The 23,793-nt window shown below is 27.7% G+C and overlaps 1 protein-coding gene across 5 annotated transcripts in view; it reads right to left on the reverse strand.

Moving 5' to 3' along the window:
• Nucleotides 1-1,486: 1,486 nt before the first annotated feature.
• The window catches only part of LOC129965390 (dynein axonemal heavy chain 8-like), a 94,517-nt gene continuing 72,210 nt past the window's right edge, over nucleotides 1,487-23,793 (reverse strand). For 4 of the 5 annotated variants that reach the window (XM_056079229.1, XM_056079230.1, XM_056079228.1 and 1 more), the window contains 17 exons: nucleotides 22,777-22,869; nucleotides 22,525-22,629; nucleotides 20,982-21,120; nucleotides 20,360-20,474; nucleotides 19,141-19,331; nucleotides 18,924-19,045; nucleotides 17,691-17,806; nucleotides 16,983-17,259; nucleotides 15,089-15,397; nucleotides 13,752-13,868; nucleotides 12,038-12,139; nucleotides 6,677-6,837; nucleotides 6,278-6,434; nucleotides 5,316-5,471; nucleotides 3,831-4,020; nucleotides 2,844-2,965; nucleotides 1,487-1,825 (listed from right to left, as the gene is read on the reverse strand). In XM_056079229.1, the coding sequence (XP_055935204.1) occupies nucleotides 1,538-1,825; nucleotides 2,844-2,965; nucleotides 3,831-4,020; nucleotides 5,316-5,471; nucleotides 6,278-6,434; nucleotides 6,677-6,837; nucleotides 12,038-12,139; nucleotides 13,752-13,868; nucleotides 15,089-15,397; nucleotides 16,983-17,259; nucleotides 17,691-17,806; nucleotides 18,924-19,045; nucleotides 19,141-19,331; nucleotides 20,360-20,474; nucleotides 20,982-21,120; nucleotides 22,525-22,629; nucleotides 22,777-22,869 (2,760 nt within the window). In that variant the 3' untranslated portion in view covers nucleotides 1,487-1,537. Of the gene's footprint in view, nucleotides 1,826-2,843; nucleotides 2,966-3,830; nucleotides 4,021-5,315; nucleotides 5,472-6,277; nucleotides 6,435-6,676; nucleotides 6,838-11,318; nucleotides 11,339-12,037; nucleotides 12,140-13,751; nucleotides 13,869-15,088; nucleotides 15,398-16,982; nucleotides 17,260-17,690; nucleotides 17,807-18,923; nucleotides 19,046-19,140; nucleotides 19,332-20,359; nucleotides 20,475-20,981; nucleotides 21,121-22,524; nucleotides 22,630-22,776; nucleotides 22,870-23,793 lie in introns of those variants that run through there. The other variant, XM_056079233.1, reaches the window with a different exon arrangement.

Consider the following 23,793-nt stretch of genomic DNA (forward strand, 5'->3'; position numbering starts at 1 on the left):
CTAATATTGTACTGGTTTTACCTCTTAGCTCTGGATCTAATGCTGTAAAACTAATTAGATATGAATTTTTAAGGGGTAATTTCTGTTTCATATGCTGAAATTTCAAAGTGAAATTCTCTTGCGTACATAAATAAAAAAATATTTCAATAAGCGAAACGAAAAATTTACACGTGCATCAATAAATGAAACGAAAATTTTACACAGCGGAGAAAAAAAGTTGCGAAGCGATCAATGACAAATAGCTAATACGGCGAAAAATCCCCCTTCTCTACTTATTGGCGCCACGCCCGGAGAGATAAGACCTTTGAACCCAGAGTCACGTGATCGTACATCTGGTCGCGAAGTCTCTCCCTTTTTTTTCTGCCGCGCCTACTTGCCGAAAAGAATCCAGAAGAGAATGTCCGAGAAACGGGGGAATGAGTCATAACTCGCAATAAGGAAAGAACAAAAAAGAAGTTTTTTACCCCTTTTCACGCATTATCACTCCCTTTGGAGAAAGAAAGGAAAAGTTTTCACCACACACGCTGACCTTGCGTTTTCTGCTTTCAAAGCAAACAAAATCGCCCAGATCAAAATAAATAATTCATTATTATTCCTACTTCCTTTTGAACGACGATCCCCGGAATTTCCGGGTATCGAAGTTCAAAATCCCCGGAATTCCGGGGTTTCCCCGGAGCACAAACACCCCTGTTTATATGATATTGAAGAATAATAGTTATAAACGTAGATGTCTGGCATGAATCCAGAATTTTTACTGAATCTATGGTTCTAATATGCATTTTGGACGATTGAAAATAAAAGTTGATATGTAACTTCACATGCCGTCTCGTCATATACTGAATTTCATTAATTTAACTTACTGCGTTTATGAGTAACTTAAACCAATGTAATGCTTTTGCAGGCACGTGAAATTACAGATCTACAGTCTATCATACCTTTGATCATACATTTTCTTTCGTTCAACAAATGAAAGGTGATTGTTTTATGGAAAATGATAAATCAAATAATATACTAAACACCTTATTCAATTACATTTTGCAATTTTTGACCAGTTTTATGATTTAAAGATTATAAAGTTCCTGTTTGAAAATAGCAGTCCCAAAATCGATTTTATATTTCCATGTGTAATAGAGGTCATGCATAATACTTATATACACAGCGGTAATTCTGCTGAAACAATCTCGAACCCCCGATTATGAAGACAAGATTCTATGAAGAACCTTTGCGGCCTCTCTACCAAATTAATTTGATACTTTTGTGTAACTTTAAATCAATTCCACCATATATTCCCATACTATTTATCCACTTGTACATCGCTTTTCAATGCAAAAAGTACACTAAGATGCAATGAAAATCATTTTTTCCCCCTTGAATAAATTGCCCATAAATTTTTTTTGTTATTCATGAAGGCTAATTATGTTTTAAATAGTACAAAGAGTTTTGGAACGAAAATATTTATTTAAAATTTTTACAATAAACTCTAAATATTTGTTTGCCGTTGTTAATATCTAAAGGGAAAGAGAATTTTAGTGAATATTTATTTTATATCACACAGTAGAGCAACACCTCGTAAAATCCAGTGATTTGGGTGAACAACTGTTGCCAGCCAAAGTGGTGTAATGTAGGTGAGGTCAGTTCGCCTTGGTTTCTTGTAAACAGGACACTGGTACAATGCTGGATCTTTCGGATCAGTGGAGTTGATGGCATATATGTAAATAACTGGCATGGCAGTGAAGAGAATTTTCGGAGTAGGTTCTGTAAGTATGCTGTTTTTCTTATCCCATGAAGCTCCATCAAGGTATAAACCATACACATAAACTCCCTCCTAAAAAAATTTGACAAAAGTTATAAATTGTAAACATTGTTTATTATAAAGTACTCTGGCTTTAATTGTAAAAAGAATATAATTATAAAGTATTCTGGCTTTAAAAATCATTTTCTTAGGGTATTATTTAATACCAATATAGATGTAGCGGTACTATAACGTGCAACTAAAAACTGACATTTGCCACGAGGTTCAAATCAAATTGATAGTGCCGCTTTGTGGTTATTTTTGATCTCGGCAAGTATGCAAATTAACGACTCCTTCAGTCTCATGCGCACGCTCTCTACACGCTTAAGCTCGCGAAGCAAGAAGAGAAAAAAGAAAAACAAAAAACGCTGCCGCGACCGGAACGATGCTGACTGAATCTTTAAGCGTTTTTTTTCACTAATCTCGCAATTGTACAAAGTCTTGTAAATATATTGTAATTAAATTTTCTTTAACTTAAACCTTGTTTTCTTAGCTCTAGCATATTTTAAATTAGGCAGGCAAATTTGTAGGTTAGGTAATTGAAACTAGCACTAACCCACATAGAGTTTAAGTACTTACATGTTTTAATGAATTTATTGGAAAAAAATTCCATCTCAATCATGAGCTGAAAATCTATCTATAGTTCTACATCTATTGTTTTTCTCCTAATAATATGTTTGACACATAAAGATTTAATTCTTCCATCTGATATTATGATAATTCGACATTTGACTGCATTTTTTTATTAGAGAATGAATACATTTTTTTCCCCTTTCAAATAGCTCTTGCATCAAAAACAATAATATTTAATAACGTTTTGAAGAATTTTTAATTGAATGAATTTTAGTAAACTACTTAGCTTTCTAAAATAGGGATATAAAGATTCTCTTAAGAAATACAGGAAATCGATTCTTTACTTTTTCAAACATTTCGAATCAATGTGAGAAACTTCAAAGAAGTGATAATTAAAACCAAAATGTTTAAACATTTTAAAAAAATGACACAAGTGGCTACGTCACAGATTTTTCATTGTTACAATTCAGTTCGCTACCTTTGGTGGATCTTTCACTCCTTCTCGAGTTAACGTCGTTACATCATTGTGAAGAGTTACAGTATCCAAGGCCCATCCTTTGTGAGCTCGGCTCACTTCTTGTCTCATGGCAGTCAGAAAGCCTAAGGAGAAAATAAAACACTAAAGTATTAACACTAAAACAATAATAAAACAATAAAGTAAATAGAGATCATTCTTCAAAGATATGATACTGCGAGACGAAAAGCTCTGAAACTTTTTTACCTTCCCATATATGAAATACTATTTTATATGTCCGGTGATACTCGGAATTAAAATGTAATATAATATATTTTAGTGTAATATATTAAAATTATTAAACTATATTATTTTTTATATAACATAATATAATATCGCATAATAATTTGTAATATAAAAATTACTTTTGTATACAATGCTACAATATAATATATAATCGTCTTATTGTCTAAAATTTTTATTATTGGTTTTTAAGTAAAAATAGAATAGCAATTGAACTAGACAGTTTTTAAAATTCATTGATACCTAATTTTTTTCATGAGTTATTAATATTAATTAAAAATAAAACACATTTCGTTAAAAAATACTGAAATATAAGACAGATTGTCGTTGTTTGAGCGACTGCATTAAGCTTAGGTTTTAAGTATGGTTCAATCACTACTTCAAGATCAATAAAAGTATCGTTAAAAGACAAAATAAAAGAGAATCTGAAAAAAATAATGGTAAAGTTCAAAGAATTAAAAAAAAAATTGTTTCCGAATTAATTGAATATAATAATTTTACTGTACTGAGCATCAAAGGATGGGTTTCTCTGGATGAGTTCAAAACATTCCGACAAAGCCCTCCTTTGGTGATCCAAAGATTAAATCATTAACTACCATGATAGGAAGGCATTCAATAAAAAAACATTTTCAAATTTACTTTAGTATAACTTTTAAAATTAGTATACTTGTAATTAATATACTTTTAAACAAAAATCTTTTAACTCACCCTGGGGATTGAAGAAACCAGTCATCCAGAAGCAGTTAGGTCTGCCTTTAAAAATCCAGTTCGAAAATTGATTATTTCTTTCTAAGAGTTCAGTGAACCAAAATCCTAAGGTACTAGAGTCCCAAGAAACTCTTGCCCACATTTTTGGAATTCGGGCATCATAAATACTGTCCAAAGCATCACGTAGGTTCTGTTAAAAACATTTTATTTTTATTTTGAAGTAAAACAAAAATATCAAAATCATTCATTTTTATTTGAAAAATCGCATTTGTATAGCGACAAGGGATTTTATGAAGTGCTTTATTTACAACGTTTCAATTAAAATATAAACAAAATTGTTGTCTTTGGCGACCAACTTGTTTGCAGAGATTGGGAACTTTTATAACGATTAATATGGACGAGTTAAGTCATAGCGATTATCTTTTTGACGATGGTTAAGCCTATTTTATCACTTGCAGCTTGACGCCTATTTCTTTATTTCCATTATACCTTGTTTCCTCTGACTAAATGAAATGTTTGCCCATTCCAAAGTATTTTTAATAACATTTTGCAGCTCCATTAATTACCAAAACATTGGATCTAGCATAGCTATAACAAGTAATATATATATATATATATATAAATTAAAGTCAATTCCTACTTAGGTAAAAAAAAAAAAAATTGTTACTTTTTATTAAATAATTACAATTAATACAAATATGTATATGCATATGACAGAATTACAATATTAAGTGGCAAATTTTTTTAAAATTGTATTCCTACTTATTTTCTTATATTATTTATGACCTGGTGTCGCCTAAGTAATCTCAGAGCTTGGCGACGGATTTGGCGACTTTGGCTACCAAATAGAAATTACTGGACAAATTTAATTAATTAATTAATATTTGAAAAAAAAACTGTATTAACATCGTCATCCACTACAAGTTTAAAAATTAAAAAAATGCATTTTAACCTGAGTGGATGAATAAAAAGTATTTTATTAACGATAGAAAATTTGAACAAGTTATATATATATATATATATATATATATATATATATATATATATATATATATATATATATATATATATAGAGAGAGAGAGAGAGAGAGAGAGAGAGTGAATTAATAGTAGGAATTAAAAATTATTCAATGAAGATGCGTTACACGTTTGAATAAATTTGTTTACATTTCATCGCTGCCATTCGGCAATAAGTAATAAGAGTGATTTCTGTGTCATTTATGTTAATATTTTATATATAGAGAGATAATGTAATTGAAATATGATAAAAATTTAGATTTTTTAGCTTCTATGTTTTCTGAATAATACTTGCATGAAATTACACAAGGTTTTAATGATATACATTATTATGTAAACACAAAACTCGTATTTTTTATACTAGAAATGATTAAAAAAAATTTTTAAAAAAATTGAGTAATTTTTTTGCTGTCATTGAAAGAGTGAAATTTTTTTAATAATCATAAAAAGAGAAGAAGAAAGTTGTACCTCATTCATAACAATGGTTCCTTCTATTGCGAGTTCTAAGTCCATCAGAGTGGAACGCACATTAGTAATGACTTTCTGCATTCTGTCAATTTCCTGTTTCACAAATATTTGCATTGGGGCTGCAGGATCACCTATTGCTTTTATTCTCTCTCTCACCTGAAAATAAAAATAGTGTATGAATCTATTTTCCTGATTATGTACATGTCCACATACTTTAGAAATATACATATATTTAAAAAGTGTGCCGCATATGATAAGAAAACTGAGTATGAATTTTGGACTCTCTTTAATCAACCGATTGAAAACAATACTGATACAGAACTACAATTTTGGTAACAAGATAGCATACCAAATTTCATTTATCTAAGACTTTGCATTTTTGAATTTTCACTTTTACATGAATGAGAATATATAGACCAGCTAATGTCAAATTCCTTATAGAATTGTTTTAAAAATTGACCATGGATCTATACTTCAGATGTTAAATTTATGTACCAAATTTTATCTCACAAATCCATTTTTTTTTATCTCTCATTTACTCATATTCCCTTCTCCCTCAGTTATACAAAATGTATTCATATTTTGTATTTGTCCTGTTCACTTGCTCTGGCTCTGATAAGCTTCCTTAGAATGGATTTCGTTCAAAATCTGACCAAAATCTACAAAATTGATATACGCAAGTGTCATGAATCTATAAAACCAGCCGTTTCGGTATTATCTATATCGTCAAGTTTTGAAGGTTCTGTTATCAATTTATTCCGATAAAAGATTTATAGAAGCTGCCTATTTCAATGTTTTTTTCATAATTACACCATTTTAAGCACTAAAATATACTTTTTTAAAAACTTGCAATCTAGAATTTACATTTTTATTTAGAATTTTTTTAGGTCTCCAAAAGTAGTAGTGAATTAGCATTCTTAAAGTTGTTTTAAAAAAATAACAATATGCAAATTGCTAATTACCTCATGAGGAATGTAGTTTTGAGGAAGTTTAGAAAGCATATCTTTGGCCATACGATATACAACAGATTCTCGAGTTTCACCAGTACCACCACCTGTGTCCTTGGGTTGTATACTTAAAATGGTATCTAGTACATCTTTAGTAGTGTTACTTTGATATCTATAGAAAAGCAAATGTATAGTTGATACAATAAATATGCAAATTTAATTTTTAAAAATAATGAATGAAGATCTAAAGTTTGAAATGATCATTTAAGAACATATATTCAGTTGAATCTGAAATATTTTCCATCCTTCAAAATTAAGAATGTGAGAAAGTGAAATGATATTTGAGTTACAGAAAGTCAAATTTCGATTTACAAACTCACAAATTTTCAAATACACATATTAAACAATGCTTACGCAATATCAGCATTAGGATGTAATCCAAACACCTGTGGAGTATCTACGCCTGGTAAATTATCAATGTATTCCATATATTGCTCAATAGATGTGCATGATGGGATGCCATATCCTTCATAAAATGCAAATGTAGGAAGAAACATGTGCTCACCAAACCATTCCTGTAAATAAAAATAATATAGCCCATGTTCTGATAATTGCTTCAGTACTTGGTTAAAAAAATAATATAGGATGCTATTTTTTAAAGCTTACACCGAAACTTTAATTTTAAGAAAAAAAATTAATAATTAAATAATAATATAACAATTAAAAATTTTGAAAATGGTCTTTATACCAAATGTTAACATTTATTTCCGTTCTCTTTAAAATCATTAACATGGAAATTCTAAATAATTAAAACAAATGATTTGCGAATAGTCCATAGACATAACATGACAGACATAACACAAGCTTGATGCAAAAAAAAAAAAAAAAAAAAAAAAAAAAAAAGCTCAATTTTATAAATTTGAATTGCACCAAATATAAACATCGAGAAGTAAAACAAGTCTGATTATTAGATAACGATTGAAAAAAAAAATTGTTTGATAAAGAATAGTTTGCATTCTTTGTAAACACTTTCTTCATGCAATTTACGTTCAAATGTTTAGTTTTTGCATCTAATTATCTTTTACTTTAATAAATAAACTAACTACAAAAAACGCCCAGAATTTTCCATTGACATTAATCTCTCCCTTTTTTTACATAAATTGTCTAATAAATACATTGTTTTCGTTTCATAGATTTGAAATAACTTTTATGAAAAAGAATATAATAAACAAATTCAATTCTTTAGTAAAATAAAGAATTTTTTTTCTCTTTAAAACTTAGAGGCGGCGGCAGAGATTTGTCCACAGAGGGCAAGCGCAATTTCTCTGATTTGCTTCGAATTAACTCAAAATAATTAATTTTGCATTTAATTACTTAAAATTAAGTATTATTTAGCTTCTTTTTTTTATTCAGATGCTGATTCTTTCTTTCATTCTTAAAAATGTACAAAGAGATTTGTAAAAAAATTTTCTCGGTTTCTTTTACTGACCATCAAAATATTTTCAGTGTTTGAGTCTATTTTTAATGAGACTCTTGAGTTTTAATTTCTCTGAGATCCAATTTTAGAAAAATTATGGTTATATTTCATTCTAGATTATAGTATATAGATAGAACTATAGATTACGCCAGAATGACGTGTCATGCAAAATTAACAAATGCATTCTCCTATCGTTTTATATCAGAAACTATATTAAATGAATGTTGAAACCAAATTCAAAAAGTTTTATAAAAGAAACTTTTTAGAAATCCAGAATAATAAATTAAAAAAAAAATATTCTATGTTTTCACCAACAATCAGTTTTTTTGTTTAGTCATCTATCTAAAATAATTTTTAAATAAGGATTAAAACAACGAGCAGGAATTTAGATGCATTTCGAATCCGTACGATGTATTTCGTATAAGTGCGCGTGCTCATCAAAAATTTACTTTAGTTCGGACACGAACAATATAGAATGCGAAAAAGACACGATGATGTTGTTTCTTAAGAAGGTTGGAGAAAATATTTTGCAAGTATATGCACAAGCTTAATATTTTATGTAAGATATGAAAAAAGTATTTGTAAAAAATGGACTACTTAAACATTAGATTTCCCATATATTTATTTTTCAATCTATATTTAGGCTTAAAAAACAATGCAACATTAGATCTTGAATATGAACTTCTTTATCTTCATTTATATACACGCGTTTTTATGATTATGTACTTTTTTTCCTCGAAGTAACTGCAAGCTAATATTCCTCCCAAAAAGTGAGTTTTCTCCCCTCTTTTGCATGCATTGGTTTTTCTTAACCACTTCGTATACAATGGGGAGTCTGACTCGTGCATCGAATTACTAAATTTTAAATCTGCAATTAAGTGAAAGTATTAAGTAATGAAAAATGCAAAAATTACTTAAAAACGTCTCATTACTTCAGATGCCCTAGCCGAGGGATTAAAATAATAATAATCATCCCAAATAAGAGCAGCCATCTAATTAGGAAGTCAAGTAAATTTGTGAAGGGGTTAATTATATAAGAATATTCTATGAATATCTACTTTAATCATCATTTTATCAAGACATCTTTATCCAAAATCTATTAAAAATTTAGAAGCACTTGTAATTATATAGTTTTTGCCGAAAGGAGTAATTAAAAGAAAAATTTGAATATGAAATAAAAGGATACGTTCCCCGATTACATAGTTATAATACTGAATGCAGAATCTAAAGAATTTAAACAAATTTAATATATACTTGAATAAACTCTTTTAGTGAAACTAAAAAAACTACCATACCACATGTATTCATATTTATGTCATCAATTGCAGTCGGTAATATTTCTGTAGTGTAATAATTGCAGTCGGTAATATTTCTGTAGTGTAATAATTGCAGCCTGATAAATTAGATTTAAATAAACACAGATATATCACAATTAAATTAACTTAATTTACAATTTTACAGTTTACTAATTCCAGGAATTTAATGAATTCGCATAGTTTGGCTACAGCAAATTAACTTTCCTTAGCATGCATATGCACAAGAGTATTGAAAGAAAAGAATGATTTATTAAATATAGTTTAACTATTTACTAGATTTTAGTTAGACAATTCTCATTGTGAAATAAATAAAATAAATTTACCCATTCATTATCGAGGAAGTAATTATTAGATGAATAAGATGACGATTAATTTTAGAACTTGAAGTTAAATGATCAGTTAAAAAAAGCAACACTATTGCCCTATTTATGTAAAATATAAACGCTTTAATTTCCCTAATAATTCCATTGGCAAATAAACGAAGTACTCGATGAAACATTTTTTTTTCTCCGTAATCTATGATAACATCTTACCTGAAAGACAAAAATTAGAAGGTAAAAATGCGATGTCTTATTCATTGGCCATTTTATTGATTATTCTGTTAAATATAGTGCAAATTACAAGCTGAATGAATGACATTTAAATCAGGTGGCAAAAGATTTGCGGACTTAATGTCGTCGACATCCATCGCATTGAATTCTTAGTCGACGGATCAAAAATCTTAAGCAAAATGTGATTTATTATTCACATGTCTCCTTGTCATTATATTGTTAAAAGTAGAGCAAATTAAAAGTTTGATGAAAGACATTTGAATCAGATGTCTGAGAATCTGTGGATATAGTGTTCGACATTCATCGCATTCAGTTCATAGTCGGCCGTCCAAAAAATAAGTCCACAAAATAAGTCTATAACCTTATCTATATTTTATTCACTTATTATCTTGTCGGTTATATTGTCAAAAGTAGTGCAAATTAAAAGCTTGTTGAACGAGATTTCAATCAAGTGTCTGAAAATCTGCAGACTTAACATCTTCGACACTCATCGCATTGAGTTCACAGTCAGCCGACGAAAAATTGTCCACAAAATAAGCCCATCACCTTATCGATATCTTATTCGCTTATTACCTTGCCGGTTAAATTACCAAAAGTAGCGCAAATTATAAGCTGAATGATCGACATTTGAATCAGATGTCTGAAAATCTATGAACTTAGCGTCTTCGACATCAGTTGCATTTAGTTCTTAGTCGGTCTATCAAAAATTGTTTGCAAAATACTGCTTCTTATTGACCTGGCACAATATCGATTATTTTACCGAATATGATCAAAACGCTTTAACGTTGCTTGGATATTTTGACACTTTACAATATATTAACTTTAAGATGGTTTTTAAGTAATCATATTCGATAATGCGCAGCTCTCTACAACCATCCTGAAGTGGTGAAGAATTTTGCCGATGAAACTCTCAATATATCGCCGACGAAGGGAGGGGGGGCAAGTGGGGCACTTGCCCGCCTGCTACCGCTGCCTATGTTAAAACTACTGTACAATGTACATTTATCATTAAGGTGATATATTTGTATCCATGAGTCCACAAAAAATAATCTAAATATCAAAATATAAACTGAGGAAACTAATATGGTGACAGAAAAATGTATTTGACAAAACTTTTGACATTTTTGGAATCAACAATTTTGAATATTATTAGTAAAAGAAATTCAAGAATTACTTTAAAAATTTCATTACTGAAATTTTTAAAAAAATTAATTCAAAGATACAGGCAGACCGAATAATGAAATTTTATGTATTCTAATAATGACTGGAAATGGAAAAGAAAGGGAGAGAAATGTTATTAATACAGGCGATAAAGTTATAATACTAATAACAGTTAATATTAAAATATATGCTATATTTTGGCTGTCAATCCAATCCAAATAACTCCCCGACATCGCTTGTGTTTACTTGTTCTATGTATATGGGAAGGAAAAAAAAAAAAGCAATCTTATTCATCAGCTTGGCTAAGAAACCACTATGAAAAAGATATATGATATACAAATGAGATACTAAAATTTGAAAGTATTAAAATATGAGGCAAAATTATTAATAAAAAAAAGTGTAACAATTTTAAACAATGGTATTTAAATATAAATAACTGAATTAATATAATAAAAGGTACAAAAAGAGAGAGAGAGAGAGAGAGAAAGAAAGAAAAAGAGAGAAGAATATAAGCAAACATGAAAATGTTTAAAGAAAAAAGAAAAACTTACCTTTAACCTCAGCAAAAGCGCTAGAATGACAGATGAAATTGCAAAATAGGCTTAGTATTTCAATGAAAAATAAAATATTGTTATGAATTTTTTTTAAAATTAATTTTGAAACATTGAAATATTCTTACAAAAGATAATTACAAAGAAATGAAATTTATGTTGCTGAAAAGATAATTTTTTAAATTTTAAAATGGTGCAAAAATAATTTTTGTGCATTTATATGTTCCAAATTTAAAGCAGAAAGATGAAAATCATTTTACACCAATCTCACACGCATTAAAGAATCTTAAACATTTTTTTAATAGTGAAGTAAATTCTTCAAGGTACTAAGAAATATTTGTGTCAGATCTTGGTTGATACTGCCAAGGGTGTGTGTGAAATTGCATAAGGTTAAAAAAAAAAGATTTTCAATTTTATATATATAATATAATATAATATAATATAATATAACCAATAATTATTTATAACACAATATGAAAAATATCAATTGTTTTTTAAGCTCTTGTATCAAAATTATATATATTGATTGTAAAAAACATAACAGTAAAAATTGTTATTGTTCATAATTAATTCGATATTTCATTACAGTAGTCAAAGTACAACTTTAATTTGATAATAAGGTTTATTTTGCTGTATAGAAATTTGTTTTACTTTAAATTAGCTAATTGGAAAAAAATTAATTATAAGAAAAGAATTGTACAAAAGTAACCAATACTTACTTCAGCAAAGGTGTTCAATAATCTTTTGTCATAATCATCTGTAACTCTGCCTCCATACTGAACTTCACCCAACATATACCGAACAGTTGGCCAAGAAACACCCTAGTAAAGTAAAATTTGAGAAAATGTATCACACAGAGAGAGTATGAAGAGAGAGAGAAAGAATGTGCTAAAAAATAAATAATAAAAATCTGAATCATGAATAACATTATAGAAAAATAAAATTATAACTATTTCAGCACCCACCCACCCACCCACCCACAAAAAATAAAATTATATATATATATATATATATACTAGCCGCCTTTGGCGACCAGCCGGTTCGCCAATCTTAATGTTCGTTAAAACTTTAATAATTAAATATTTTATGCAATTCCTACTTTAATAGCTTCTTCATCAAAATATTTTAAAACTTCAAATTTTGATAGTCATATAATTCTCTCATAATATTATAAACGCCTTCAGTATTAACGTAATATGTATCGCTCTAATTTTCTGTTAGTTCCCGTAGAATTTATACTATATATATATTAAAATGGAAAGGATTAATCTGCAATTATTATAATAATATTTTTTACTGAAACAAAGTATTTTTTTGTAATATGATTACTGAAAACAGTCACTGAGCGTTTAAACTTTATGGACACTAAAGAATATCTTTCCTAATTTATGTAATATTCCAAGAATTTACATAAATTAGGAAAATATTCTCAGATTCATTATGACCAGAACCATTAATTAACTATGTTTAATTTTAAATGCATCAAACTCTAAGAAAATAAAACGAATAGTTTAAAATAATCGATTGAAAACAGGTTAAAAAAACTAAAAAACGATGTACTTAAAACTATAAGCGTATAAAAAAAATATATAACTAACATAAATACAATTTAATTACAAAAACATGCAACTAACCTAAAAATAATTTAAATCATCCGTTGAGAATGGTTGTCATGTCAACAATCAGAACACAATGCGCATGCGTGAATTTTCAACGCCAGTTACGGTAACGCAAATGCGAGAATTTTTCTACGCCAGTTGGGGTAAAGCTATGCAGATTAGACATTTTTAATTTGCTTTATTCTGTTTTATTTTAATTCAAAAATACTTAAGAATGAATCTGAAAAATCGATTAATTAACAATGTTTAATTTTAAATGCATCAAACATTAAGAAAATAAATAGAATCATTTCAAATAATCAGCCGAAAAATCTTAAGCCTAACCTCATGACTGTTGGGAAAAAAAAAAATTGAAGCCGTACTCATTTGGCGGTGGGGAAAATGAAGATTTTTTTGGCGGGAAAGTTAGTTTTTAATTAATAATTAAAATTCTAATTAAAAATTCAAAAAAAGGGCTATCCTATCTTTTAAGTTAGATCAAACTGCACACGGTGTGCAAATTTGATCAAAATCGGTTAAGTAGTTTAGGAGTCCATCGCGGACAAACAACGTGACACGTAATTTATATATATATATATATATATATATATATATATATATATATATATATATATATACTTACATTTTTGAGATGGCACGATTATAATCATACTGCTTACTGAACTTAAAATAGGCAAACTTAAAATAGGCAAATCTTAAATATGCACAATAAATGCTTTGGAAATATAAAAGTTTTAATATAAAAAAGTACAATAAACCAATTTATTATGCCTAAGATATGTTTGTAATAATGGAGGAATGGAATAATACATACAACTTTTGGATTCATATCATCTAAATGGTTTTCAAAGAATTGCACACTAGCTCCCCAGTCAGCAGTATTGAATTCATAAGGGATGTTCCATCCTAAAGGTCCAAATTTTCTTCTTTCCTTAAGAGGATTCATAAAAGAAATATTTTCAGCATTATTAAAGCTGGTATTAATCAGAATTCAGCTACAAAATATATTAAGCAGATATTAAGTAAAAATGTGGTAATAAATATCTGAAATTTTTTTAACAAAATTATTAAAGTCAAATCCCTTACTAATTATTTAATTGACTTTCAAGTTACATAAAAACTATCTATCTTATAAAGAAATCAAGTAAATAACCTGCAATTCAGATTTTTAAGAGGAGTTTCTTTCACCATAACTGACCAATTTTCATTTTAAATGAAAAGTAGACAGAGAACAAATTATAACATATATATTTTTTGTAACAAAAGATTTTTTTTTTTTTTTGCAAATTCAAATGCACAAAAAAATATTAATTTAGCCTTTATATGGAGCACATTATATGAAAACATATTTATTATGATATATTTATTGTAAATGAAAGGAGCAAATTTTATTAGATTTGCAAGATATCAATAAAGTTTAAGAGAAAAAAAATTAATGAAAGAAAATTTATGAGCATAAGAACTAAAAGATATTGTGGGTTTCCATAAAGATTTCTGTTTGTTTCTTAAAAAAAGCCATAAAACGATTATCAGTAGTAAATAATCACAAAATGTTTACAAATTTGACAACAATTCAGTAATTGCTAAAGATAATCTCTTGAAGCACATAAACAAGGATACATGATCACTATTAAACTTCTAAATGGAAAAATTATTCCGCTTTCACCAATTGTTTTAAAAATGCAAGAATAAAGGGTTAAAAGGTAATCGATTCATTCCTTACAATATTTGCATCCAGAATCAATGACAATTAACTCAATAAGAAATTTAAAAAAAAAAATAGTTACTGTGAAAATTTCTAAAAATATTTTTGCTTCAACATTTTTTTTTCTTTTTCCTTAAAAAAAATATTCATTTATTGTAAAAATTATTCTTCTTTAAAGATTATCTAAAAACAGTTCTCTTATTAACGATGACACAGACTTTTGTAAATGTAGACAGAAAAAATTAAAATATTAAATTAAACAAACACTTCAATTGGTTTATACAGTAATGTACTTTTTTTTTATGGGAGGGGGCTTTCTCCTGTAGCAGTGGTATTTTTAAAGAGCCATTTCAACATATTTCATATTTTTAAGATGACATATTGTCAAGTATCATTAAAAGCTTCAAATCATTAATTAAGAATTTATAAAATAGCCCTATTCTTACTTGAACAACACTGTGCATAAACGAAACTGCATATAGCATAGGTTGCCACTGAGGATAGGTAATAGCTTCCAACTGTTTCTGAGTAACGGTGGAATAGGTGCGTTTTAAACCAGCCCTTATGCCTTGAGGTGGTTCGTTAGTGAATTTAATAGAAGCCTGAAGCAGTGATATTGGGAATTTTTCATGAACTTCTGTAGTAATCCAGCATCTGAATGTTTCATCAATGTTTTCAGTTGTCAATATTTTATCCAGAAGTTCGTCCATAAAATCAAGACCTAAATGACAGTTCTGAAGCAACATCCAACCACCCTAGAAAAGTGAAAATAGAAACAGAAAGAATAGTAAATAAATTAAGAGAAATTATAAGAAAAAGTAACGAAAATTCATTTTTCAACATGTACAAAATTTCAACGTTAGATAATCAGAAAAATAATATTCTGTTGCAGGATCAAATGACATATAGAATAAGAAAAGATTAATAATAAAGTTGTTAAAACTAATGAGTTAAGATAATATCCTAAAGTAAACCCCACCCTAAATACTCTAAAGTAACAAAAGAGTACTCCAAAAATGGCGAAGAGAAGCCGTCCAGTATGATGGCTGGTTCTCACATTCTTGAAAGTAAAATAATGGTGTGGAGTTGGCTACCTTTATCCCAGGACATATCTCTTATGGGATGGGTTGAATCATAGCTGGCAATGGTCATTAATAATTAGGACTCAACCATAGTTAACACCAGAGTACTGTCATGATGATGATGGCCATTCATTTACTCCAAACGCTATGGCAGGACGACGTGGTAATATCGCGATTACCCGAAAGTGAAAACTTGAATATCCTAACAGATTACCAAAACAAGTCATATTTATTATTATATTCAAATTTAGGAATATTACAATGATTGTCCAAAATATTAATTTAAATTTCAAACTGTCTATTAAGATTAAATCGACAATCTTTTTTAATAACTAATTTTGAATGGTTAAATGTATAAAAAATAATAAAGCTTAAAGAAATGGAAATTTTTAATATTCAAATTTTGCATGACATAAACACCATCGCTCTATATACGAACAAAACTAAGACAGTATAAATTTTAATAGAACTAAGAATAATTTTAAATGAATATTATTTTCCTAAATTCATGTTAAAAAATGCTGAACAAAGAAAATTATAGCTTCTTATTTGCACAATAATGCCAAAAATGTCTTAATTGTTCATTTATTAAATTTGCAAGATACAGTGGTTAAAGACATTTCTTGATCTTACTCTCACACAATTTTCATTTGATTAATTAAAGAAATGCTAAATAATATTTTCTCAGCACCAGTGAAATCCGATTGAATTATTGTCTATTTTTGGCTTGAATAATTATAAAAAAATGAATTTGAAAAGGTGCTTTTATTATAATTGCATTTCTAAAATCCATAAATAAACAAGTTGTAATGCATTAAAGCAATTATATTTATGTTTTAAAATGGAAGTCTGTTGTTTAACTTTCTGAGAGCCAGACTGAAATTGTATAGTAAAGGAGTTCATTATTGAGAATCAGAATGCTTAAAACCCTAAAGGAAAGTACAATGTATCCCCCCCCCCCAAGAAACCGATAAAATATTTCTCCCAAGATTCTCATACTAATGAATACATGCATATAGTTTATCGGTCTAACTCTGTTAATTGTCTGTTTAATTGTATATATGCCCCATTTTTAAAACAATATAAAAAACTCTTTTTTTATCACATTTTTAGAAAAGTACATAAACTATCCACTGAAGCATTACTCGTACCTGTGCATTAAAGTTAATACAAAAATTTCTATTACCAGAGGCATATATTATATGTTAATAACTGCCGATTTTGTCAAAATTTTTAATGAAAATTAATTTGTAGTTACTTTTTCCATATTATTATTCATAAGCTTTCTGGCATGCACTTCTTGTCCTTGGCCCATAGAGATTGCTCCAAAGTATAAATCTTTTTGTTTAGCAAGAGATTCTATTTGTTGAGTTGGATCAGATCCCATTGTTAAAAGACAGATAAGAGGAGAACGTGGAGTGCTTTCAGCCCACATATCATCCATGTTTAAAATAACAGGGTCTGCATAACTCTGACCCATAGAATCAGCAACATATTTCCTAGCTTGCGCTAGAGTGCGATCTTGACTCCAGGATCTAAATAAATATGGAATTTTTCAAAATATAATTTAAAAAAATAACTTGAATATTGTTACTTTCCAAGCAAAACAATTCATTAAAAATGTCAGCAATCATATTTCAAAAAAAAAAAAAAAAAGGAGAACTGCAACAAACAGTTTTAATATCTCCCATGATTCGTAATTTCTAATATATTCAAGGATATTTTTTTCACATTCAATCTATGACAACTTTCTGTAGTCCAAGTTTCTGCCTTTTTGTGAAAATCTTAAAAAAGTTATCATATTTAATAATATAAACTTTTATAAAAAACAATGTTAACTATCAAAATATGAATAAGAAGTTGCATCACTTATTCAACAAAAATAATTCTAAAACATTATTTATAATCTGGTGATATTTCAAGTAAAGACATTTATGAAAAGGAGAAAAAATAAATAAATAAAGACCTGATTAAAAGTAATTTTCTGAAAGAATTTAGACTATCATAACCATCAGGTATAACTTCTTCTTCAGGAGCATCTTTCTCATACCATGTTTTCCACTGTTTCTCATTGCGCTTCACCTAAAATCAAAAATCACAGTTATTCAAAAATCAAACACAATCAAAACAAATAGAACATTTTCTTGAGATGATGCATACAATTCTTTCCCATGTCCTTTTTAACAATACAAAAAAAATTGAATAAGAATTTGGTGAATTTATTCATTGAATGTAAAAATAGCGATGAAAAGTAAAGTTATAAATAATACTTAGATTATACTGGGACATATTATCCAGTTTATGGCATTGCCAATTTTTGGAAAACAAAGAATGGTTCCCTACTAAGTTCCTGTAACAAATAATAAAGGTGCAAATGATTTTCATCATATAAAAAAGACATTTAACTATAGCCTATTTCTACATCTCAACCCTCATCAATTGGTGATAAGTTTTAATGAGCACATTGGTTTTTGATAAGAACAAGTGTTTCTAGCAGCCACTTCAAGTGTTCGGTATTCCAATTTAAATGACCCTTAATCCTATTTGTTCAAACTTTAGTAAAAAAATCTACTTGTTTTGTATAAATCAGTATATAATATCATTTCAGAATCCCTTTTAGATTTAAATTTGAATCATATTTCAGTCTAGTAATTGTGATCATATTTTATTTCTAACTTTCAAAGCAGGATTGGTTTATACCTACTGTTATCATTAAAGAGTGAGAATGTAAAAAGCAGAATGACAACAGTCAGATATTTAGAACTAATTAAATAATATTTTCCAATACAAGTTCTGCCTTAAAAAAGAAAGAAAGAAAAAAGAATGCCTTATAAATAATTTTTTTAAATAGCAAAATACATGTGAAGTCATATCATATTCACTAGGCAAAGTTGGGTAAAGGAGAGGAGGTAAGCATTATGGAGAAGGGGAAATTATCCCTTCATTAAAGCCATCTCAGATATTAAGCCCAGAATCAAACCAATAATAATGAGGAACTCTAAATATGTTTTGGAAAATAGAAAATTATTATAATTTTGAAGCCAATTAAATGATAATGCTGCTCATATCAAAATATATTCTGAAATGTCTAAAATTTGAAACATTTTTTAATGTTTTAGAAAAGTTCTATTCAGAAAATGCAGTTATTTTTTTTATAACTTTGTACCTTAGTTTAAAATTGTGTTAAAAAAATTCTTACTTTCACTAGAATTTCCCTAAAATAATCTAGCTGAGTAAGAGCAACTAAATTTAGCCAAGTCATATCTGTCACCCATCTACAAGTTTTAGGCTCCACAGCTTTTAAATCTAATGCAGCACCACCTGCAGAAAACAAAATATGAAATAAGAGGAATGAAAGTCTAAATAAAAATAATTACAAAGATGATATTACACTGACAAACATTTAATGTAGTTACCTTTGATAAAGATCCCAAATTCTTCATGTGTGATTTTATTTTCAGCCAGATCAATTTTTATAGTTAACAGCAAAGTAAAAAGAAACTTATGAATTTCATAAAGGCCACGGCAAGTATATTTGAATACTTCAAATGTCAGAAATTGAATAATATTTTCAATGCGCACGGCAGCTCTTGGAGATTTTTCAGACCTTTCAAAAGTGAAAGATAAATAAAAGAGCATTTTTATGGTTTTACTTGTTATTATTATTTTCTAAACTTATTATCTAAACTTATTGTTATGTTCTAAATCTATTGCCCTTGTTATTTTCTAAACTTTGTTTTTTTTTACTTTGAATCTAAATAACCTGTTATGTAAGAACATATTTAAATATCCAGTTTTGATTTAACTTAGCACTTTCTAGCAACATTTCAAGTATTTAGAAGCTGTGTGAAGCTTATTTCTCTAATTTGGAACTTCAATCAGATTATGAATACTTTTAAACATTTAGAAATTACTGATTTAGATAATGAAAAAAATTATTGCAAGAATTAATTTTATTTATATGATTTGGAAGAATTTGGTTGTATTTATATGGTGGGATTTTTTTAGAAAAGAAATTTTATACAATACACAGCTAATGGTTATATTGATAGTTAATTAAAAATAATATTTTAAAACAATCTTCTGATACACTAAATAAAACGATTTGTATTACTTACTTTTATGTTGTCTTTCTAATACTAATTGAGTTAGCAGCAGATAAAAGGATTTCAAAATTACAGGGTCAAACTTTTTACAATATAAAACGGATTCATACTCGTTTAAAATCAAAATTAAAAAGCAACACAATAAATTGAAAATTTTAAAAGAGATCTAGAAATTCGTCAATAGTTTAGAGTTCACAACCTAATATTTATAACTGTATTAAGAAAAAGGACAAAGAAACAGAAACATTACATTTAGAAAGAAATTGGTAAAATAACTTGCAATGACATGCAATCCATCCCTAAAAAAAGGAATGGATTGCATGCAACAATCTAATCGATATCATTAAATGTTTGATTAAAAGATAACTTTAGAATGAACATTATAAGATATGATATATATTTCTAAAATACATAAAAACACTTTTAGGTTCAATTAAAAATTGACTCCAAAAAATAAATAAAAAGACTTGGATAAATAAATTTTCATAACTATATTTAATGAAATTCTATTCCCCCATAATTTCCTCACCTTTCTAGAGAAATATCAAATATTCCTAGAAATTGGACCAAGGAAGTCTGGTACATAACATTTACCATGGCCATATCACAAATAAGAAAGTAAAGAATGCTACCCCTGGAAGCAACTGAAATAAAACAAAAATTTAATTACACCAAATTCATTACAGATAACTAAAGAAAGAAAATATATAAAATGACTTTTATAGAATAAATTTTAATTATTGAACAAACGGAATATACTTCTCCCTTATAATATAATAGATCCAAATACTACAAAATTATAAAATGTTGGCATTATATAAAATTGGTTTCTTAATTTATGTATTCATCTGTGCTAATAATATAGATAAGTGTAATGCAACTTAGAATTGATAGATAAGTGTAATGCAACTTAGAATTGTTAAAGCTTGCAAATATATAATTATACAATTTCCCCTTATAACATTATACTTATACTTAAAAAGCTTAAGTTCAACTACATGTCATTTAAATGCAACTAAGAACGATAATTTTTTTAATATAATGGTAAAAAAAACGAAAGAAAAAAAACATTACATGCTTAAATATTTTAATAAGCTAAATATTGCTTTTTCAATAAAGAATGCATACAATGTAAGTAAAATCATCCTTACCAGGTCGGTATTCTTCTCTTGCAAGATTAATCATTTTGTTGGTGGAATCGGCAATATCCAATTGTTTAGCTACATCAGCAGCTGTTTCTTTTGTAATTTTTAAAACTTCAATAAGTGATTCATCATCAACTAAAGATCCCTAAAGCAGAAATTTGTACTTAATAACCGTTTATAGTTCATTTCAACTTAATATCCGTTATTTTAAAAAATAAGTTAAAAATTTTTCTACAGTAACAATGTAGAGTAAAAAGCTCATGAAAAATAAAAAGAATCAAATTTCAAGAGTATTAAAGCAAAGCAAAGAGTATACCATAAATACTGTTAAAAATATTCTTTAACATTTACATATATCTTTATTGTTAAACTTTTTCTTTCACAATTTAATAAAAATACCTTTATAGTTTAGCTGTGCTCAAAAAATAATTTTGTTATATTAGTTAAAAATATGATTGGTCATATAAGCTTTATATGATAAAATGATCTAATTAAAGAACAATTTAAAAAAAGCATGAGATATTGCAAAGCATTGCTTTCATATGATAACACTGATTATTCTGCAATCAATACATTTAAAATGAATAAACTACATATAATCATATATAACACTTATAATGATATTTTTCATTTATGAAATTGTTTTAAGCAATAATATCTGATAGCTTTGCTAAAAGTGGTTATATAAGAAACGTTTTATATCCTCTTCTTCTCAAACACCTTCTCTGCCTGATAGAGGAGAAAGTTATTTTTCCAAGTTTTCCCTTTTTGACCTCACTAATTCAATAGCGTTCCAACGGATCATTGTTTACTTAAGAATGTATCCTCATATTTAGATATATAACTCAACCATCTAATACAAGGAGCTTTTACTATTTTGTCAATATCGGATAAGCTTTATTTTTTAAAAAAATCCTGATTGTATACAATTTTCTATACATTATCTTGTTTTATTCACCAAAAGATCTTTATTAAGATTTTTCTCCCCCCCCCCCAAAAAAAAATCAAAAGATGTCCTTTTCTGTTTTGTTAAGGATCGGGCATTCACTCCTGTAGCAAGCAAAGTCTTATAAAGACTTAATCCTTTTATTTTTATGCAGCTAAATTTTTATTTAAATTGATTTCTAAAACAGTAGGGACATCCATTACCCATAAATAACCAACTTATTTTATTTCAATTTTTATGCCATTTTTGCTTGAGATAGTTGCATCCAAATATTTAAATTGTTCCTTCACAGCCTTGAAAATATAATTGTTGATCCTCAAAGGGAACATATCCATACTTTTATTTGTTGCAATCATAAAAATAATTTTATTCTGATTAACGGTTAGGCCTATTTTCCCTGCTGCATTCTATGTTGAATATATTAAATTATTTAAGGATGAAACAATGCTAAATGTTACCTCAGTAGAAGCTATTTTATGAAGTAAAGTGTCTTAAAGTCCTATAATTTTATTCTCATTAATGGCTAGGCCTATTTTCCCTGCTGCTTTTTAACTTGAATACATAAAATTCAGTAAGAAATGATGAAGCAATAATAAAAGTTACCTCTGTAGTAGCCAGTTTATGCAGTAAATTGTCCTCCAGCTCTTTAGTTTTTCTCTTGTTAGAGGCAACATTTTCTAACAGAGCAACTCTTTCAGCTTCAAGTTCCTAGTTATATTTTAAAGCAAAGAATGAAAAAGACAAAATTTGAATTTCTAGAAGAAAAAGAAAATTATTTAAATTTTGACAAGTTTTCATGCAAGACGTTTTTTCCCCCCCTCTACTAAAATGTACAGAAAAAGAGTACTAACATACTTGTTTTTCTGCAAGGATTACTCGTCCTAACAACTGATCTTCAAGCCCTTTCATAGTGACAGTAAAATCTATAACTGATGTTCGAGCTGTGACCTAAGAGAGATTTAGAATGGAGAAATGATGCAACAAGTAAAATAAATTTTTTAACATATAATAATAAGTCAGTAAATTATTTTCTTCACGCCATTTTTAAGCTAAAATTAATAATGCAATTAATTAGGCATGCAACATTATTTAATTAAAATACATTTAATACTACATTATATCCGGACGAAGAGGCTATAAATAATGAAATTTATATTAAATATTGTACATTATGGATAAATTATTAAATTATAAATCAAGAAATTCAATAAAAATAATATAAAACAAGAAACACTTAAACAAAAATATCCAAAATGTTTCAAATTTTTCAAAAATTAAGTAAATCAATTTAACATTATGTAATTCTTTGAGCATAAATAATAAAAAATAAACAATGCAAATTCTGTTATAATTCTAATCTCAAAAATTCTCAGTGGAAAAATAAAAATAAATAAATTTAGAAAGATTAAATTTATCTTATATATTTGCTATCAAAACATAAAATGTTTGAAGAAAATAAGAGATGATTACAAATATTTTAATAACTTTTTAACGGGTTAGTCCAGGTTAGTTCCTGAATAAACTAAATTTCTGGAACATCAATTTGATATAAATGTCACTTGATTAAGATTACTTGTGCTTTTTTAGCATGAAATGTATGTCACGTAATAGTGCTTTTCTCAGAGTGAAGTTTGGCTCCAGATAAGATAGAAATTTTGATCTGTCTTGACAGTTTACACAATAAAATAATCTTCTTTTTTGATTTTATGGTGGTGGTACAGATGACTCTAAAGACTATTTACACCAAAATATTCATCAAAAGTCATAAAAAAGAGCCAAGAGGAAAAAAATTGTAAATTTCAATTTGAAATTCTATAAGGTGATGAATTTCATGAAGTTATTACTAGCAAAATAAATTAAAAGCTAGCAAGT

Source organism: Argiope bruennichi, chromosome 4 (genome assembly GCF_947563725.1).
Source record: "Argiope bruennichi chromosome 4, qqArgBrue1.1, whole genome shotgun sequence".
In the NCBI taxonomy this organism is placed as follows: Eukaryota; Metazoa; Arthropoda; class Arachnida; order Araneae; family Araneidae; genus Argiope; species Argiope bruennichi.